At 41.4% G+C, this 16,280-nt stretch overlaps 1 protein-coding gene across 3 annotated transcripts in view; it reads right to left on the bottom strand.

Moving 5' to 3' along the window:
• The window catches only part of CABCOCO1 (ciliary associated calcium binding coiled-coil 1), a 65,102-nt gene that overhangs the window by 4,007 nt on the left and 44,815 nt on the right, over positions 1 to 16,280 (bottom strand). For all 3 annotated transcript variants that reach the window (XM_064145187.1, XM_064145188.1, XM_064145186.1), the window contains exon 5: positions 350 to 472. In XM_064145187.1, coding sequence (XP_064001257.1) covers positions 350 to 472 — 123 coding nt within the window. The remainder of the gene's footprint in view (positions 1 to 349; positions 473 to 16,280) is intronic.

Here is a 16,280-nt window from a genome sequence, read left to right as displayed (position 1 = left end):
CCAAATAGCATCAGCCCAAAGACATTCAACCACACATGAAGCCTGCTTTCAAGGTCTCTGTCCTGACAGAGACCATCAGTGTCTCTCTTGTGCTGCTTGAGTCAGGCAGATCCTGATGTTGTGGAGCAGTATGGGGTGAAAGTCCTAGAGATGCTGACTCAAATACATGTTCCCTGCTGACTGATTAATGCATTAAAAAGTAATGTCATTCAATCTCAGGAGTGAATGCATGCTATATTCTGGAGAAGAAATGCCATTAGTGGCTGGGTTCCAATGAGAGTAAATGAGGTAGGAGACTCACAGAAAACCAGCTTTATGAAAACAAAATCAAAAAACCATGACTCTATACCTTAGATTCTGTCTCTTCAGCTGATGGTGATACTACAAATGATGAATAAGTATCAGAAGAAATGTCTTCTTCCAGCAGAGCGGGGAAAGGGGGAACTGCAGGTTGGGCAGGTTCTTTCACATGCTGGCAGTATTAAAAATAAGAAAAGAAAAACAAAACCAAATGGTAGTTCAGGTTTAATTATTTCTCAGAGGTTTATTGCAGATTTTTTAAAATGGAAATGAAATGGATGGCAAACAACAAAAAAAAAAAACCAATACCTTTTTTGTTACTACCCAGGTGCTCAGAACTGGAAAGCATACTGAAAATGAGTACAGATCAGCTTTAATTTCTAGCTGCATCTCAAGAGGCCTTCTTTATACTACTTGGAAAGAAGAGATGATTTTCATAATTTCATAACACTGCAGGTTCTTACTCATGCAGGTAATTAAGTTTAGAAAACACGCAGTCTTCCCAATGCAGATTTGTCACTTCTGAACATTCATTTTGGAAGGAAAGGGTCCCACTGGCCACTAGGGTGTTCTGTCAAAGGAGGCAGCTGGAGTGAAGCTGCAATGACACTGCATCAAATAAGACCCTAAGAAAAACATTTTATTATACTATACTTTAAGAGTTGTTCATAGTCCCAAGTTTTGCTGCTTCATCAGCTTGCTCCTATTTCTCTTTCCTATGAACATGGGAACCTCATTGGTATTTGGCTGGTGTGTGAACTGCAGTTCCAAGAACGCCCTGACAAGGAAATAGCTTCCCCTCCCTCCCCAGAGCAGCTCTATGCAGCAATTAGTCTGTGCTCGGGCTCTCATGACTGATGCAGAAGGTGTCTCCAAGTCCTCTAAAGGGACAAGGTTTTGTGTTGTGTGTTTTGGGGTTTGTTTATTTGTTTTGTTTTCGAAAGTGCATTTCAAATAGGCCTTTTTGAATCAGTATAATATTAAAATGGTGTGTTTAGGGCCTCTATGCCAGGAAGTGCCCACTGAGAATACCAGGCAGATGTTCTAGTTCTGAGTCAGCTATTATAAACACGATTTTGCTTGGATGGCGTAAGTCAGCTACATTAATTCACATCAGGGTAACTGCAGCTCCCATAAATTAATTTCCTCATACCTTTGAAATCATGGCAAGGTTGATATCTGCTTATTTAATTACTTGCTACATTTAAACATGCAGAAAGTATTAAAAGTTCTGCACATCTGCAAAAGTGATAGCAAAGACTGAAAAGAGACCTCAGCATTGTGCATTTTTTTGCATTAAAGGTACATCTCTTTTGTAAGCCTAAAAGTTTTTCAGAAGTTATGTTGGACTCACTCATTATCTTCAAGATCCTCTGTCATGTGTGAGCACTCTAAACAAAGGTAGACAGTGGTAGCCCATGCTTGTAGAACCCAAAAGGTTGACACCAAGATTTTCAGAGTTATAGTGAGGAGAAAAGCAGATTTTACTGAAGCATTTTCCTGTATCACTCACATTTTACAGCACCATGCTAGTATCTACAAGACTTATAGAATCATAGAATCAACCAGGTTGGAAGAGACCTCCAAGATCATCCAGTCCAACCTAGAACCCAGCCCTATCCAATCAACTAGACCATGGCACTAAGTGCCTCAGCAAGGCTTTTCTTGAAGACCTCAAGGGGCGGTGCCTCCACCACCTCCCTGGGCAGCCCATTCCAATGACAAATCACTCTCTCTGGGAAGAACTTCCTCCTAACATCCAGCCTATACCTACCCTGGCACAACTTGAGACTGTGTCCCCTTGTTCTATCGCTGGTTGCCTGGGAGAAGAGACCAACCCCCACCTGGCTACAATGCCCCTTCAGGTAGTTGCAGACAGCAATGAGGTCCCCCCTGAACCTCCTCTTCTCCAGGCTAAACAACCCCAGCTCCCTCAGCCTCTCCTCACAAAAGAAATGGTCAGAAAGTTTAGCTCTTGCATCAAAATGGAAAAGTCTTGAGCTAAATGTTACTCTTTCTAAAACAAAAAGAAGCTTTGTGTTCAAGGTCTAGAGGTTTGTTTAAACGAGAGCTGGATTTAGCAAATATTTCCATTTTCTCTGATTTCTTACTTTATATTTTCATATTAAAAATATTAGCTGAATGGGATGAGAATTCACAACTATTCCTGCTTCCTTAAAATAACATTTTTGGGGGGTTAGTTATTTACTAAAAACATTCTCTTTATGTAGATTAAATCATTATTCCATTCATTCCTTCTAGTCCAAACTTCAAAAAACGAAGCAGTGTAAAAGAATAGCCTGAGTTTTAAAAATCATTTTCTTAGCCTGAGTTTTAAAAATCAGTTTCTTGCTGATCAAATAAATTTTTGGCGCACGGATCAGATTTTCAGACATACTATTTTAGAACAATATTTTTACTTCACTGTGTCCTTTTAAAGAAAGCCATTCTTTACTCGTCTGTTCTGTGTCTAATAATAACCCTTGGATCATTAAGAAATAACTAAATTACAAGAGAACTAGTCTCTCTAATGAGCTCTAATAGTCTCAATGTTCAGCCAAATGTGGTTTTTCTTTTAGAAAACTGAGAAAACTTTAGTGTAAAATATGAAGTATTTTGTTTAGTAATCATAATTTTATGAGCAGTACTACAGTTTACAGCCAAAATATAGTGACCTAAAAATGCCATTCTGCATTGCTCCTGCCTATACATTGTGTCCTTAACAAGTCCAGGGGAAAATTAGAACGAATGAATTGTGGTGAGAGCCTGAAGCCAACAAATGTATTTAAATGAATCCTTCTGATGCAATACTTTCCTTTAAAAAATACAATTAAGTCTTTGTATTTCCTTTGAACAAAACCTCATGCTTAATGGCACCAATGTCTGTGTAGTAAAATCTATTTTAAAACAGAGAAGGAGACACAGTAAGTTTTATACAGTTACAGTGGCTTTAAAAAACATTGCTAGTTTCTGAAGTCCGAGTAAATTTATGGTGAATTACTTCCACTGACCTACATTAAAAAATTCTTCCTCCTTTTTTTAATTCCTGAAGATTTGTCATTATGTGAGCCTTATTCACTATGACAAAGATGTATTACTCGATGTGTCCTCTTGAATCAATATAACTATCGAAATGTGAGAAACAGTTTGGCAAGATGATAATGCCTTAAAATTAATTGGCAATATTTTCCTGCTCATTGCAGTTCAATGGGTCCATCAGAATTCAAATACAAAGAAACTGTTAAGCAGTAGCACAAATGCAAGTGGCATGCCAGTGTCAGCGGAGATAAAAGGATGTGCTGAAGGAGACTGGAGGGAGCAGAAGTTAAATGCAATATTCTTACTAATTCCTAGGTATGGTGGGGTGACAAAAGGCCACTTGAATCTGGACAAGTTAGAGCAGGCTAGAGGCAGCTCTCACATTCAGCAGAGGTTAATGTGGGCAATATCATTCAGTGTCACCTTTTACCTTCCCGCCCCAGTCCTCAATGCAGTCGCAGCTAAGGACTGCAGCCAGCGTGCAAATGCTGCCCTCCACTTACAGCCCCATGGCACAGTTTTTCTCTGGAATTCTTTCAAGTAAAAGTGTGACTAAAGAGAGGTAAATATAAAAAGTGTCGTGATGTTCTGTACATAAACCTACATACTTTTCTTCTTCTTGAGAGCCAGCAAATTACCTTTTTTAAAACAAATGTAGGCAGAGCAAAGACAATAAAGTAGCACACAGGAAAAAAATTCTGAAACAAAATAATGGCAGGAAAGAAGATTGGTAAAGCATTCTAATAAATGAGTTCCACAGATGTGGTAGTTATTATAAAATTAGCTTTGCACAACTTACCAATATACCATTACATTTTCCCCCAGATGTTATCTGTTACTTGAATTAATTTTCCTTAAGTTACTATTACTGCAGATTCTATCCACACTGCGTTTTATTATTTAAGTTTCTGTGGTATAAAACAAGCCCTGGCTGATAGCATTACTTTTAATAATATATGTAAGAGGTTTTAGCATTATACAAATGGCTGCTGGGTATATCTTAATAGTCACAGCACAGAACGTCTGCTCTCAAAATATTATGTAGATTAAAACCAGCTATTTACTTACATTCTAATTCAAGTCACTGGAAAGGGTTGCAGTATTTATGTATGTGGTATGAAGGGAAACAATCTACTCCCGGAATAAATACCAGTTTGGAAATTAGCAAAGCTAAGGTCAAGGTCAGTTTGGATTTACTAAGGTACTTTCTGAGAATCAGAATTTATGCTTACTTATTTCATAAATGAGAAAAGGGGGGGAGGAAGGGGGGGCTGGGGAGTACCTGCCTCTGACGCAAGGCTTTTGTATCACAGAAACACTTTCAAAACCCACCTTTTCAGCTTGACATTCTCTGAAATTCTGTACTCCTCTGCAGTCTTAACATAAATTCTTCAGCTCCTCTTACCAAACATGGGAAAATAATTATTTGTAAGGATTGGAAAAATATCCCATGCTCAGCATGGACCACTTCTAAAGCCTTGTAACATCTTTCCAAGCCTCTCAATGGCCTTTCAATGGATATGAGTTTGATTTTACACGGATGGCAGATGCATGTTAAAAAGGGTGTTCTTTGTGTCTGTATTGATATCATCTGTGTAGTTTCTGATATTGTATGCAATAGCACTTTATGCTCCCAGATACTTGCACAGCCTTCTCTCTTGTATATATATGTGAGACTGGCTGTGAAACAAAATAGTTAATACAGGATTTACATTAGTTTGCCATTCATGCTAAGCATGCCCAGCTGCACACCTACAAATGTGCTGAATTTCAGTTGCTGGAATAAAAGGCATTTACAAGATATGGTTTGTTAGCTGCCTGTATTTCATGTGGTTAAATCTGAATGAATAACTAATGGGCAGAGATGCACTGTCTCACACTGACTCAAACCAGTCTGCCTTATTTCCCCCTCTCTTCAACCTGCCAGCATATGCAAACATAACAAATCCTACCTGCCTTCTGAGGCATCGCCCACCAGTGTTCCCACAGGAGGTTTCTGGAAGGCTGCTGATAGCTCTGCAAATACGTTTGCCATCCAATTGTGCAGCAATACTATACACAAGGTCCAAAGGACTGAAGAATATTGTAAAGCATTCAAAAACCTAATCCAGAGACGTGATCTATGCACTGTGACTAAGATGGCAGAGCTTCCTTCTGAACACCTTCACTGTACACAGTTCTATTTAAAGTAGAATTAAGATCAACAAAAGACTAAACTTGGCCTCTGAAGCATGTTTCCCAGTTGCTAATGATGCACATGGAAATGCTGTGTGCATGTTCATGGGCAGGAGTTTTCAAACTACTATTCTTTAAATGAGAGGAAAGTTCAGGAAGGCAAAGATATACTTTATGTTCTTTTTCCTGCATTTCAGAATTCAAACTACTATGTTCTAAAGAGAATTTCCCATGTTTCTGGGCTGAGATGTGAATCAACTTTGTTGACAATACATCAGTAATTAATCTAGTCCAAAATAGCTATCTGAAGCAATTTGGTGCCCACATTGACAAAACAGGATCTACTCCTCCCCCCAGGAAGCTGTAAATCAGTCAGTGACATCTGGCCTCAAGGACATCAGAGTCATCTGAAATGTGGTAATTTATATTAATGAACATCAATATTAATTTTTAAATAAAAAGAATTTGCTACTGCCATTATGTTTACATATGGAATATTATTTATAGCTTGTGTTCCTCCTTTCCTACATTTCTCCCATAAATTATTGTAAGGAAACACACTGTCACAGTTACAAGTATTTCTTTTTCCTAGGAGTTAAAGCTTTTACATATCCTCTTACTGTTTTCAGTAACTATATGAGGACAACAACCAGGATTTTCTTGCTACTCCGGGAACTGCTGCCAATTTTAATGCTCAATTGAGTAGAAAAGGGTGCTTCTACAAAAAAACAGCCAAAGCCCTCCTCTCTAGAGATATCTTAATGCAGAATGTCCTTAATACCTACGTTTCTGTAAGAATATCCAAACATACCAGAAACAAAACAAACCCGATTTTAGTAGGCTGTAGTAATTTACTTCTGCTTTTACCAAACTTACAATTATTACTGCCAATTCACAGATTATTTAAAGACAAAATAAGAGACACGAAGAAAACAGTCCCCAGATAGCTTTCATGCTGAGAACACATTACTAAATGATTCACCTTGGAATGGTCACTCTAAATTCACATTGTGTTTAGCAGTGCCAAATCTCCTAGAGTTATGGGATTACAAGAGAATCTCAGCTTTCATTTAAAAATAAAATTAGTGCCTAGCTCTTAGGGTTTCAGAGGAAAGGCTGAAAGCAGAAATCTTCAAAGTTAAAAAACTGGCCTGTGAGCAAAAAGAACCAAACAATTACTTTTTAGCAACTCTTACCATTTTTTTTGGGATCTGTCTCACCCTTTTTTAATGTGTGAGGTTAATGATCTCCTGTTAAAAACAATGCATAAAGATTTTGAGGAAGGGGTGGGCAGGATTATTTTGTTGTTTGTTTTTTACAATACCCATAAGCACAAATTTCGTGTGGCAGGAATTCCCTCCTTCCACATCAAGGGCACTGACCAAACAAGCAAAGAGAATGCAGCTCCTATTCTGTAACAGGCATTCAAAAATATTAACACCTCTTCCGTCCCACCCCCAAACATCCTCCTGCCTCCTCCCTAAAAAAAGAAAAAAGACAACTCACAAGAATCCTTCTCACAGTAAACAGGTAGCTGGTTATGAATATTTTTAAGCTCTTGTTGTTTATTAGTCATCTGACCATATTAGAAAACCATAAATGTAGGTTCTGTTGAACTCAACACTCAACAGGCAGTCTAGTATTTTGGTGGCACTGAGCTCATCAGGCTAGAGTTTCACATTTCTTTGTGGTACATCTCTTTTTCCAAATCATTTAATCAGGAAAAATCCGCTATGAATGCTGAAAACCTTATGATAAAAATGTGAAAGCATACTTGGCCAGGTGCATCTTAGTAGCTCTTTCTGGAATGAGGTTTTATATGTTTTGTAAAGACTTGCTGTAGCCTCATACTCTCAGAAAATCAATTTGCATGAGAACATTTGCCTTTGGCAACAAAAATGGCCTATAAGAATTAAAATGCTTAGGGAGATGGTATTCGTCACACCTGCTTTAGGGGCTTTGTCAACCCCCTAAGTCCCTCCTTGTGCTAAGCACAAAGATGACTGCATCTCCTGAGACACAGAACAACTAAAATAAATTCAGAGCCAAACAACTGCTTGATATACCTGCCCTGGCCCACAACAAGCACAGCCTGCCACCTCTCCCACTGACTCTAAAGGGAATGCAGGAAATATGGGTTCTTCACTCAGGTGCCTCGGTTTGCCTGGTGCTGGGAAATGGTGATTTTTACATTCAAAGGACCACTGTAGAAACATTAACAGCACCACACATTGCTTGTGCAGCTCTTAGCACATACGGTAAAAGTCAGATGGCCATTGGCACTATCCTGGGCTGTTTTCTTCAGGTGTCACATCTCACTGAGATCCAGCAATATCTCACTAACTAAAACTCTATCATTTCTGCCAAATCATGGCAGACAGGAGAGGTGCCTGTGGACTGGAGGAGAGCCAGTGTCACTCCAGTCTTCAAAAAGGGCAAGAAAGAGTTTCCAGGGAACTATCAACCAGTCAGCCTCACCTCCATCCCTGGAAAATGGAGCAGCTCCTTCTGGAGGGCATCTCAAGGCACTTGGAAGAGAAGAAAGTTATCAGGAGTACTCAGCATGGATTTACCAAGGGGAAGTCATGATTAGCTAATCTGATAGCATTCTATGATGACTTAACTGAATGGGTAGATTCAGGGAGACCAGCGGATGTAGTCTACCTTGACCTTAGCAAGGCCTTTGACACCATCTCCTGTGACATCCTAGTGAGCAAGCTCAGGAAATGGATGTGGGATGGAAGAGCAGACAGTGAGGTGGATTAGGAACTGGCTAAAAGACAGAGTTCAGAGAGTGGCACTCAACAGTGCCAAGTCCAGCTGGAGAGCTGTAACTAGTGGAGCTCCTCAGGGATCAGTGCTGGGTCTGTTGCTGTTCAACACCTTCATCAATGACACTGATGAGAGGACAGAGTCTGCTCAGCAAGTTTGCTGATGACACCAAACTGGGGAGGCTCGGCTGATTCAGATGAAGGCTGTGTGGCCATCCAGTGAGACCTGGACAGACTGGAGAGCTGGGCACAGTGGAACCAAAGGAGGTTCAACAAAGACAAGTGCAGAGTCCTACACCTGGGGAGGAATAATAATAAACTGCACCAGTACAGGCTGGGAGGTGATCTGCTGGAAAGCAGCCCTGTGGAGAGGGACCTGGAGGTCCTGGTGGATAAGAAGTTAACCATGGCACAGCAATGTGCCCTTGTGACCAAGAAAGCCAAAGGGATCCTGGGGTGTGTTAAGAAGAGTGTGTCCAGCAGATCAAGGGAGGTTCTCCTCCCCATCTACTCTGCCCTGGTGAGACCTCATCCTGAGTACTGCATTCAGTTTTGCGCTCCCTGGTTTAAGAGGGACAGGGATCTGCTGGAGAGAGTCCAGTGGAGTGCTGCAAGGATGATTAGGGGACTGGAGGCCATTTAATAAATGTCCATAAATATCTGAGTGCTGGGTGTTAGGAGCAGGGGGGACAGGCTCTGTTCACTTGCTCCCTGTGATAGGACAAGGAGCAATGGGTGTGAGCTGCAGCACAAGAGGTTCTGCCACAACACAAGGGGGAACTTCTTTAAGGGTCACAGAGCACTGGAATGGGCTTCTCAGAGAGGTTGTGGGGTCTCCTTCGCTGGAGACTTTCAAGGCCTGTCTGGATGCGTTCCTCTGTGACCTGAGCTAGATTGTATGGCCCTGCTTTGGCAGGGAGGTTGGACTTAATGATCTCTTTGAGTCCCTTCCAACCCGTGACATCCTGTGAACTGTTCCACAAGGCTGTAGGTCAGCCCTAAGACTGCCAAAATGCTAATGCAGACATGCCTATTTCTAGAATGTTTCACGATGTGTACACACCAGTTAGAGCAGGCATTACCCTATTAGATTTCTCTTTGTACACTAAGTAACATTCTTCAGGCTTCATCTAAACACAAGTACAATCTACACGAAAGAAGGATAGCAAGCAGATTCCCTCAAAATAGGAAAACTTGAAAACAAACTTTTGAAACCAAAAAGATTCAAGAAGTGATTGGGAGCTCCTGCAGGGAAAGTCTGACAGCAGAAAAACAGTCTTTTGCTGTTGATGCAGTATGAGTCATCACAATCATGAGGTCCCACCTCCCACCTTTGTCTGCCGCCACTCTTGAACAGCCTTCCCTTCCTATCCGTTTCCTCTGAAACCATCATTTTTTCCATGCAAGACTGGTCACGGACAAGCCCCTTGCACAACTGCCCCATACTCTGTACATTCCTGCAGCACACAATGACACAGGAATGCACTCTCTCTAAACTCCACAAAGCCATGAGGTACATTAGATGTGAATAGGCTTGTCTATATTGATTCACTCCTAGATTCACTCCTCGCTGATGTTACAGAAATAGCTGCTCTAACATTTAAAAGGTTGCATTAAACAACAACAACAACAAAAAGCCAACAACAACAACAAAAAAACCTTAAAGAATATTGATTCAGAGCTAAAATTAAAAAAGAAAAAAATTGCTCCCACAATTTAAAAACTACAATATAGATTTTTGGGAAAAAAAAATATGCTGCATTAGAAAACTTTTCAGGATATACGGTCACATAAAACTGGGGAGCTTGTGTTCTTTATTAGACCTAAAACATAAAGTCTTCGCCTGAGTGTGTAAGTTTCTGTTAAAACAACAATTTGTCCTGTGGACTGTAAATTCAATTACTGTTTTTATTGGAATCACATTTTGCTTTGGAAACAATCATGCAGAAAAACAACCAGTAACTTAGACATCTTAAAAACATCTCAGAACAGGCACGGCTCTGAGAACAAATCAACTATGGTAATTCTTCCAATGTGAGCTGCAATGTTTTTAAAGCCATTTCCATATTTTTAATTAACACCTAGTTTAAAAAAAAATCATCTTACTGTAGGCCATTTTAACAACAAATAGGAAAATAAATTTATTTTATCAGAAAATTGACTCAAGACTATTTTAGGGACTTATTTTTCATGGTTTTATCATCAGAATGAAGTTATTAACATGCATTTCCCAATTTGGGAATGCAGAAGCAAGCCCATTTTGTTCTTACATTTCAGAGTTGCAGTTTTCTGTCACCCCTCTGTGAAACTAGTGTATTTTAACACCAGAATATTTGATCAGTACACAGAAAAACCCACGACTCTATGACATTAGTCCTTCTTTACAAATGCTTTTCTATGTAACTTGAGTCTGTAGTATTCAAATCACAGTCAAAAGAAACCACCACTTCCTTCTATGTCACTTGAATTTCATACCCTATTGTAAACAGGCTCTCCTTATTACAGTACATGTTCAGAAATTTGTTTATATTGGATCTCAGCTTGAATGCTGGGGTTAGTTTTAACTCTATCTTATAATACTGTCATTCACATTAAATAAAGCTGCAGTTGTGGATAGGGGCAGGGCTAGCGCGGTGCACGCAAGAGTTAAACAAAGCTTTGTTTCAGCATTACTTGGCTTGGTGGGCGATTTGAAATCTAGTAGGTTTCCTTTTGGTAAACTGCCAAAGCCAACCACACCTTGAATGATGTGAGGTTGTTTTTGCAAAGGTAATATCTCCTTACAGATTATCTCCTCCCACTTTGACTTGGATGTTTTTTGAGAAGAGTCATTTCCATTTCTGTTGGGGCATGAAATAGTTTCTGATGCATAAGCGCATGAATCTCATTCTGCTTTGACTTGTTAGGAAGCTTGTGACAAATCGTATAATCCAATGTGGATATTTCAAATTTTGTTTAAACAAAGCATGAGAAGAAACAAGCATTTCTGCTGAGTAATTGCTCCCCAGATAAACCAGCAAACCAACACCCACTTAATCCCTTTTAAACTCTAAATTAACTTCATCTTCTAGAAAATGTCCACACAGACAAGTAACAAAACCAACAAACATCTGATGTTTGTTCCAAGAAGGTTTCCACCATCACACAGAATTTGAATGCAAGTCAAGATCAAGAGTAAATGTTTCAAACTTGGAAGGTAAAATCTTGAGCCAACTACAGTGAATACAGAATCATAGAATCAACCAGGTTGGAAGAGACCTCCAAGATCATCCAGTCCAACCTAGCACCCAGCCCTAGCCAGTCAACTAGACCATGGCACTAAGTGCCTCAGCCAGGCTTTTCTTGAACACCTCCAGGGACGGTGCCTCCACCACCTCCCTGGGCAGCCCATTCCAATGCCAATCACTCTCTCTGGCAAGAACTTCCTCCTAACATCCAGCCTAGACCTCCCCTGGCACAGCTTGAGACTGTGTCCCGTTGGTGTTGCGGAGGGCAGAAATACGTGGCCGAGTCGAAAATTTATCAAAAATAGATATTTTTTATTTTTACAAAACCCGCCCCCACAACTATATATACAAAGATTAATTTCGTTTGATAAACAGGTTCAGTTGCATGAGAATTCTACGAGGATACCATTAATAATCTGACTATATATATTTGGAAGTCAGTTTTTGGAAAAGGACTCTGCTATTAATTAATAGCGGTTTCTTACTAAATTAAGCTAAGCCAAATAACTCACTCAGGCTGGCTCGTGCGGTCGGTCTTCCTCCTCCAGCGGCTACAGGAGTCGTTAAGGGTCGTTAAGGGTCGTTAGGCAGACAAAGGTGTGCCTAACACCAAGGCAAGTCCTTTATCTCTCTGCAGTCCAGGCACAGGAGAGTGAGCGAACTCGTCCAGGCACAGGCAAAATCCAAAACGGGAACCCCAAAGGCGGGAAGACCCCCAATATTTATACCCTTCGCTAGACAAAGGGCAGAGTTACCACACTTTAGGCGCGAAAGCGCACGGCCAATCCCGGCCTGGCTCCAGCGCGGGAACTCACGGGGCAGTCCCCGCCCCCTTCTCGGCTGCAGGGCAGGCGAGGGGGAGGGAAACCAGGCGGCTTTTCCCCTTTCCCCCCGAAGTCCGGGCAGGAGAGGAATTTAGGGGTACAGGACTCCAGGACAGTTGGTCTGTTGCTGGTTGTCTGGGAGAAGAGACTGACCCCCACCTGGCTACAACCTCCCTTCAGGTAGTTGTAGACAGCAATGAGGTCACCCCTGAGCCTCCTCTTCTCCAGGCTAAACAACCCCAGCTCCCTCAGCCTCTCCTCATAGGGTCTGTGTTCCAGGCCCCTCACCAGCTTTGTCGCCCTTCTCTGGACACGTTCCAGTATCTCAACATCTCTTGAATTGAGGGGCCCAGAACTGGACACAGTACTCAAGGTGTACTGTTTTGAATTGTGTGCTACAGACTTTCTTCTCTTCCTCTTGTGTTTTGTTTTTTCTTTTGAGAAAATCTGTGGTACAAACATAGATGATGTGATTATAAAGTTTGCACACAGTTTGCCTGATGAGATACAAACAATGTACCAGCTTCTGACGGAAAAAAAATGAAGCAATGATGTCAAAAGGATTTATCTATTTATTCCTTTTAGCATCACCTTTTCTCTGGAAGCTTTTATAAATAGCAACATTGTAAGTACCTGGAGAAAGCAAAGGCCAATCAGCAGCACATTCTCATTAAGGATGCACAGAAACATGACATTACCTACTGCTGCTGTCTTTTGATCTAACCTTCAGAAGAAAACACCTATCAGGAACATCAAATGTATCTCGATTGCCAAGCAGAGAAGTTTGGAAGAGAGCAGAAAAGTCACTAGTAGCTGGAAAGCTCAGCTGGCAACAGAGAGAAAGGAAAGGTGGACAGGGATACAGGAATTAAATTGGCTTTGTGGAAAGAAAGCTTGTTCATCAGCTCAGGAAAAACATGGGTCATTGTGTAGAAGGAAAGAGCAGGAGCGATAGGAAGTACTGAATAACAGAGTTGAGTATCTCACTCGCAGAGGAAAGATAGTGAGGCTGAACAGATCCAGCTTCACCATGCTGGTGGCAGGGTGCAATGCTGAACTGTACACTTATTATTCTAGTCTCAGATTGCCCCTTGGTCCTGGCTGCCAAGCCTGCCAGACTGCATGAAATAGCTGACTGTCTAGCATGGTTCCAACAATATCTCTTGTCACAAACTAAAATTTTAATGTCCTTTTCCAATAGATTTATAACCATCAGCGATGGCATACTAAAGACTAAAGACTACTGGAGGTGGGCTCTGTTCACTTCTTTATCTGTGTCAGGCTATTTCCCTGTGATAATCCCTTGCTGCATCTAGACAAATGTCTCCTATCCTGGGTTCTCCTGCCATATGATTCTTTACTTTGATAGTAACATTTGGCAGAATATGAAGCAACTCTCACCACTGCCACTGGATTTGTGTTGGCCAGAAAAAAATGTGTCTATGCACTGAAACGGAGTCTTTCTCCAGCTAACAAAATCCACACACACGCACACACAAACACATACATGCAACTAGTAATTGTTGTTTAATCCTAGAAGGACTTAAGAAAGTATAAGTGAAAAAAATCACTTTTAAAGGACTTGATACCAAAAGCTGAAAAGCCTTTATCAAATCTAATAGACAAATTTTCAGGATAGCTCCTCTGCAAACACTATCCTCATATTTATAGGACTGAGCAGTTTAAGTGTGGCAGGTATTCATTATATCATGTACACATCCTAATAAATCATACTGGATGCACAGCTCTGTGTGGGAGAAATAGAGCTGATAGGAGACAGCTTTGAAAAACTTGGTCCCAAAACCAGAGACAGGTTATTTCTCTGTGACAGGTAACTTAACAGATGTAGTTATTGCTCAAATCAATCTCAAAGCAACATTCTCCATCAGAGAAAGATGTTAAGGTGCTCTTATAAAAGAAGCAATAGCAAATTAGAGCATTTTAACTGAATTTTTTTTACAGCCCTAAAATGATTAGAATTGTGAAGTTTGAGTACCTCAACCAGTGTTTTACTAGTTCTCTCCCTACCTTTTCTGATTTTAATTTTCTCACTTGTCAGCATGTCTTGGCAGTGAGAACAAGAAATACCTCAAACATTTACTGATTGCTTTCCATGCAATCTGATTTCTATAAATTAGAAGTTGCTGATGGGGAAGCAGACAGCAGTACCCTTTGATCAAGATACACATCTTGATCTCTTTTATCATTTTTTAAAAAACAATAATATTACAACAACAACAACAACAAAACCATACAAGCTTTTCGATCAAAGTATGTCACTGTCTGCTTCCCAGTCAACATACTGCCAGTAAATTGGCAAGGTGCCCAGAAAGCACAGGCAGCAGCTGTTGGGTTTGATTACCATCTGTATAGCCACTGATGTCTAAAAATATCGTGTCTCCATCTAGTGGGCAATGGCATTTAGCAGGAAATTTGGAAATGGGTTGGAGCCTGCTTGCGTGGATGGCAGCTTTGCTGATTCCCCTTCACCAGAATTAGGCTCTAAAGTTGTATCCCATTGGAAAGCTACCTAAACCAAGAAAGGCTTTGAAGTCCCACTGTAGGCTGAAGATGAGGCAGCAGTGTGCCCAAGTGGCCAAGAGAGCCAATGGCATCCTGGCCTGCATCAGGAACAGTGTGGCCAGTAGGACAAGGGAGGTTATTCTTTCCCTGTATTCAACACTGCTCAGGCCACACCTTGAGTGCTGTGTCCAGTTCTGGGACCCTCAATTCAAGAGAGATGTTGAGGTGCTGGAATGTGTCCAGAGAAGGGCGACAAAGCTGGTGAGGGGCCTGGAACACAAACCCTATGAGGAGAGGCTGAGGGAGCTGGGGGTGTTTAGCCTGGAGAAGAGGAGGCTCAGGGGGGACCTCATTGCTGTCTACAACTACCTGAAGGGACATTGTAGCCAGGTGGGGGTTGGTCTCTTCTCCCAGGCAACCAGCAACAGAACAAGCGGACACAGTCTCAAGTTGTGCCGGGGTAGGTATAGGCTGGATGTTAGGAGGAAGTTCTTGCCAGAGAGAGTGATTGGCATTGGAATGGGCTGCCCAGGGAGGTGGTGGAGGCACCGTCCCTGGAGGTGTTCAAGAAAAGCCTGGCTGAGGCACTTAGTGCCATGGTCTAGTTGACTGGCTAAGGCTGGGTGCTAGGTTGGACTGGATGATCTTGGAGGTCTCTTCCAACCTGGTTGAATCTATCATTCTATGGTGGTTCCATTCCTAAATTAGCACTTGCCTTCAAATCGCATTTTCTCCAAAAGGATTCAATGAAATTCTATTTTTGTGTGTGTGCTCTCAACAAACCAGCACTCTAGCAGCACCCTGGAAGTCTTAATGGCCAAAATTTGAAAATGTAAAAGAGGTAACAGGGAAAAGAAGGCAAGCATAAGGCATCATTAACGTTCAGAATGCCTGAAAGAAACAAGAAGGAATAAGAAATATGGGAATGTCTTCCTTTAAGAAGAATTAAACTACAGCTTACTAAAGCATTACCCTCCCTGACTTCTTGATGATAAGACCAGCAAACACCATGTTAGCTTTCTTGTGTGGATTCAGATTACATCCTTGACTAAGGAGAGACACAAGATACACAAATCTGTTTTTCAGAAGTGCTAAGGAAGGGGGGTGGCTAGTAGGTCGAGAGAGGTTCTCCTCCCCCACTACTCCAACCTGGTAAGGCTGCATCTGGAATACTGTGTCCAGTTCTGGGCCCCTCAGTTCAAGAAAGACCTCAGACATCTGCCTGAAAGAGTCCAGCACAAAGCCACAAAGGGTAACAAAGCTGGTGAGGGGCCTGGAACACAAGTCCTATGAGAAGAGGCTGAGGGAGCTGGGGTTGTTTAGCCTGGAGAAGAGGAGGCTCAGGGGTGACCTCATTGCTGCCTACAACTACCTGAAGGGAGGTTGTAGCCAGGTGGGGGTCGGTCCCTTCTCCCAGGCAA

Source organism: Pogoniulus pusillus, chromosome 6, assembly GCF_015220805.1.
Source record: "Pogoniulus pusillus isolate bPogPus1 chromosome 6, bPogPus1.pri, whole genome shotgun sequence".
NCBI lineage: Eukaryota > Metazoa > Chordata > Aves > Piciformes > Lybiidae > Pogoniulus > Pogoniulus pusillus.
This window is presented reverse-complemented; position numbering and strand designations above follow the sequence as displayed.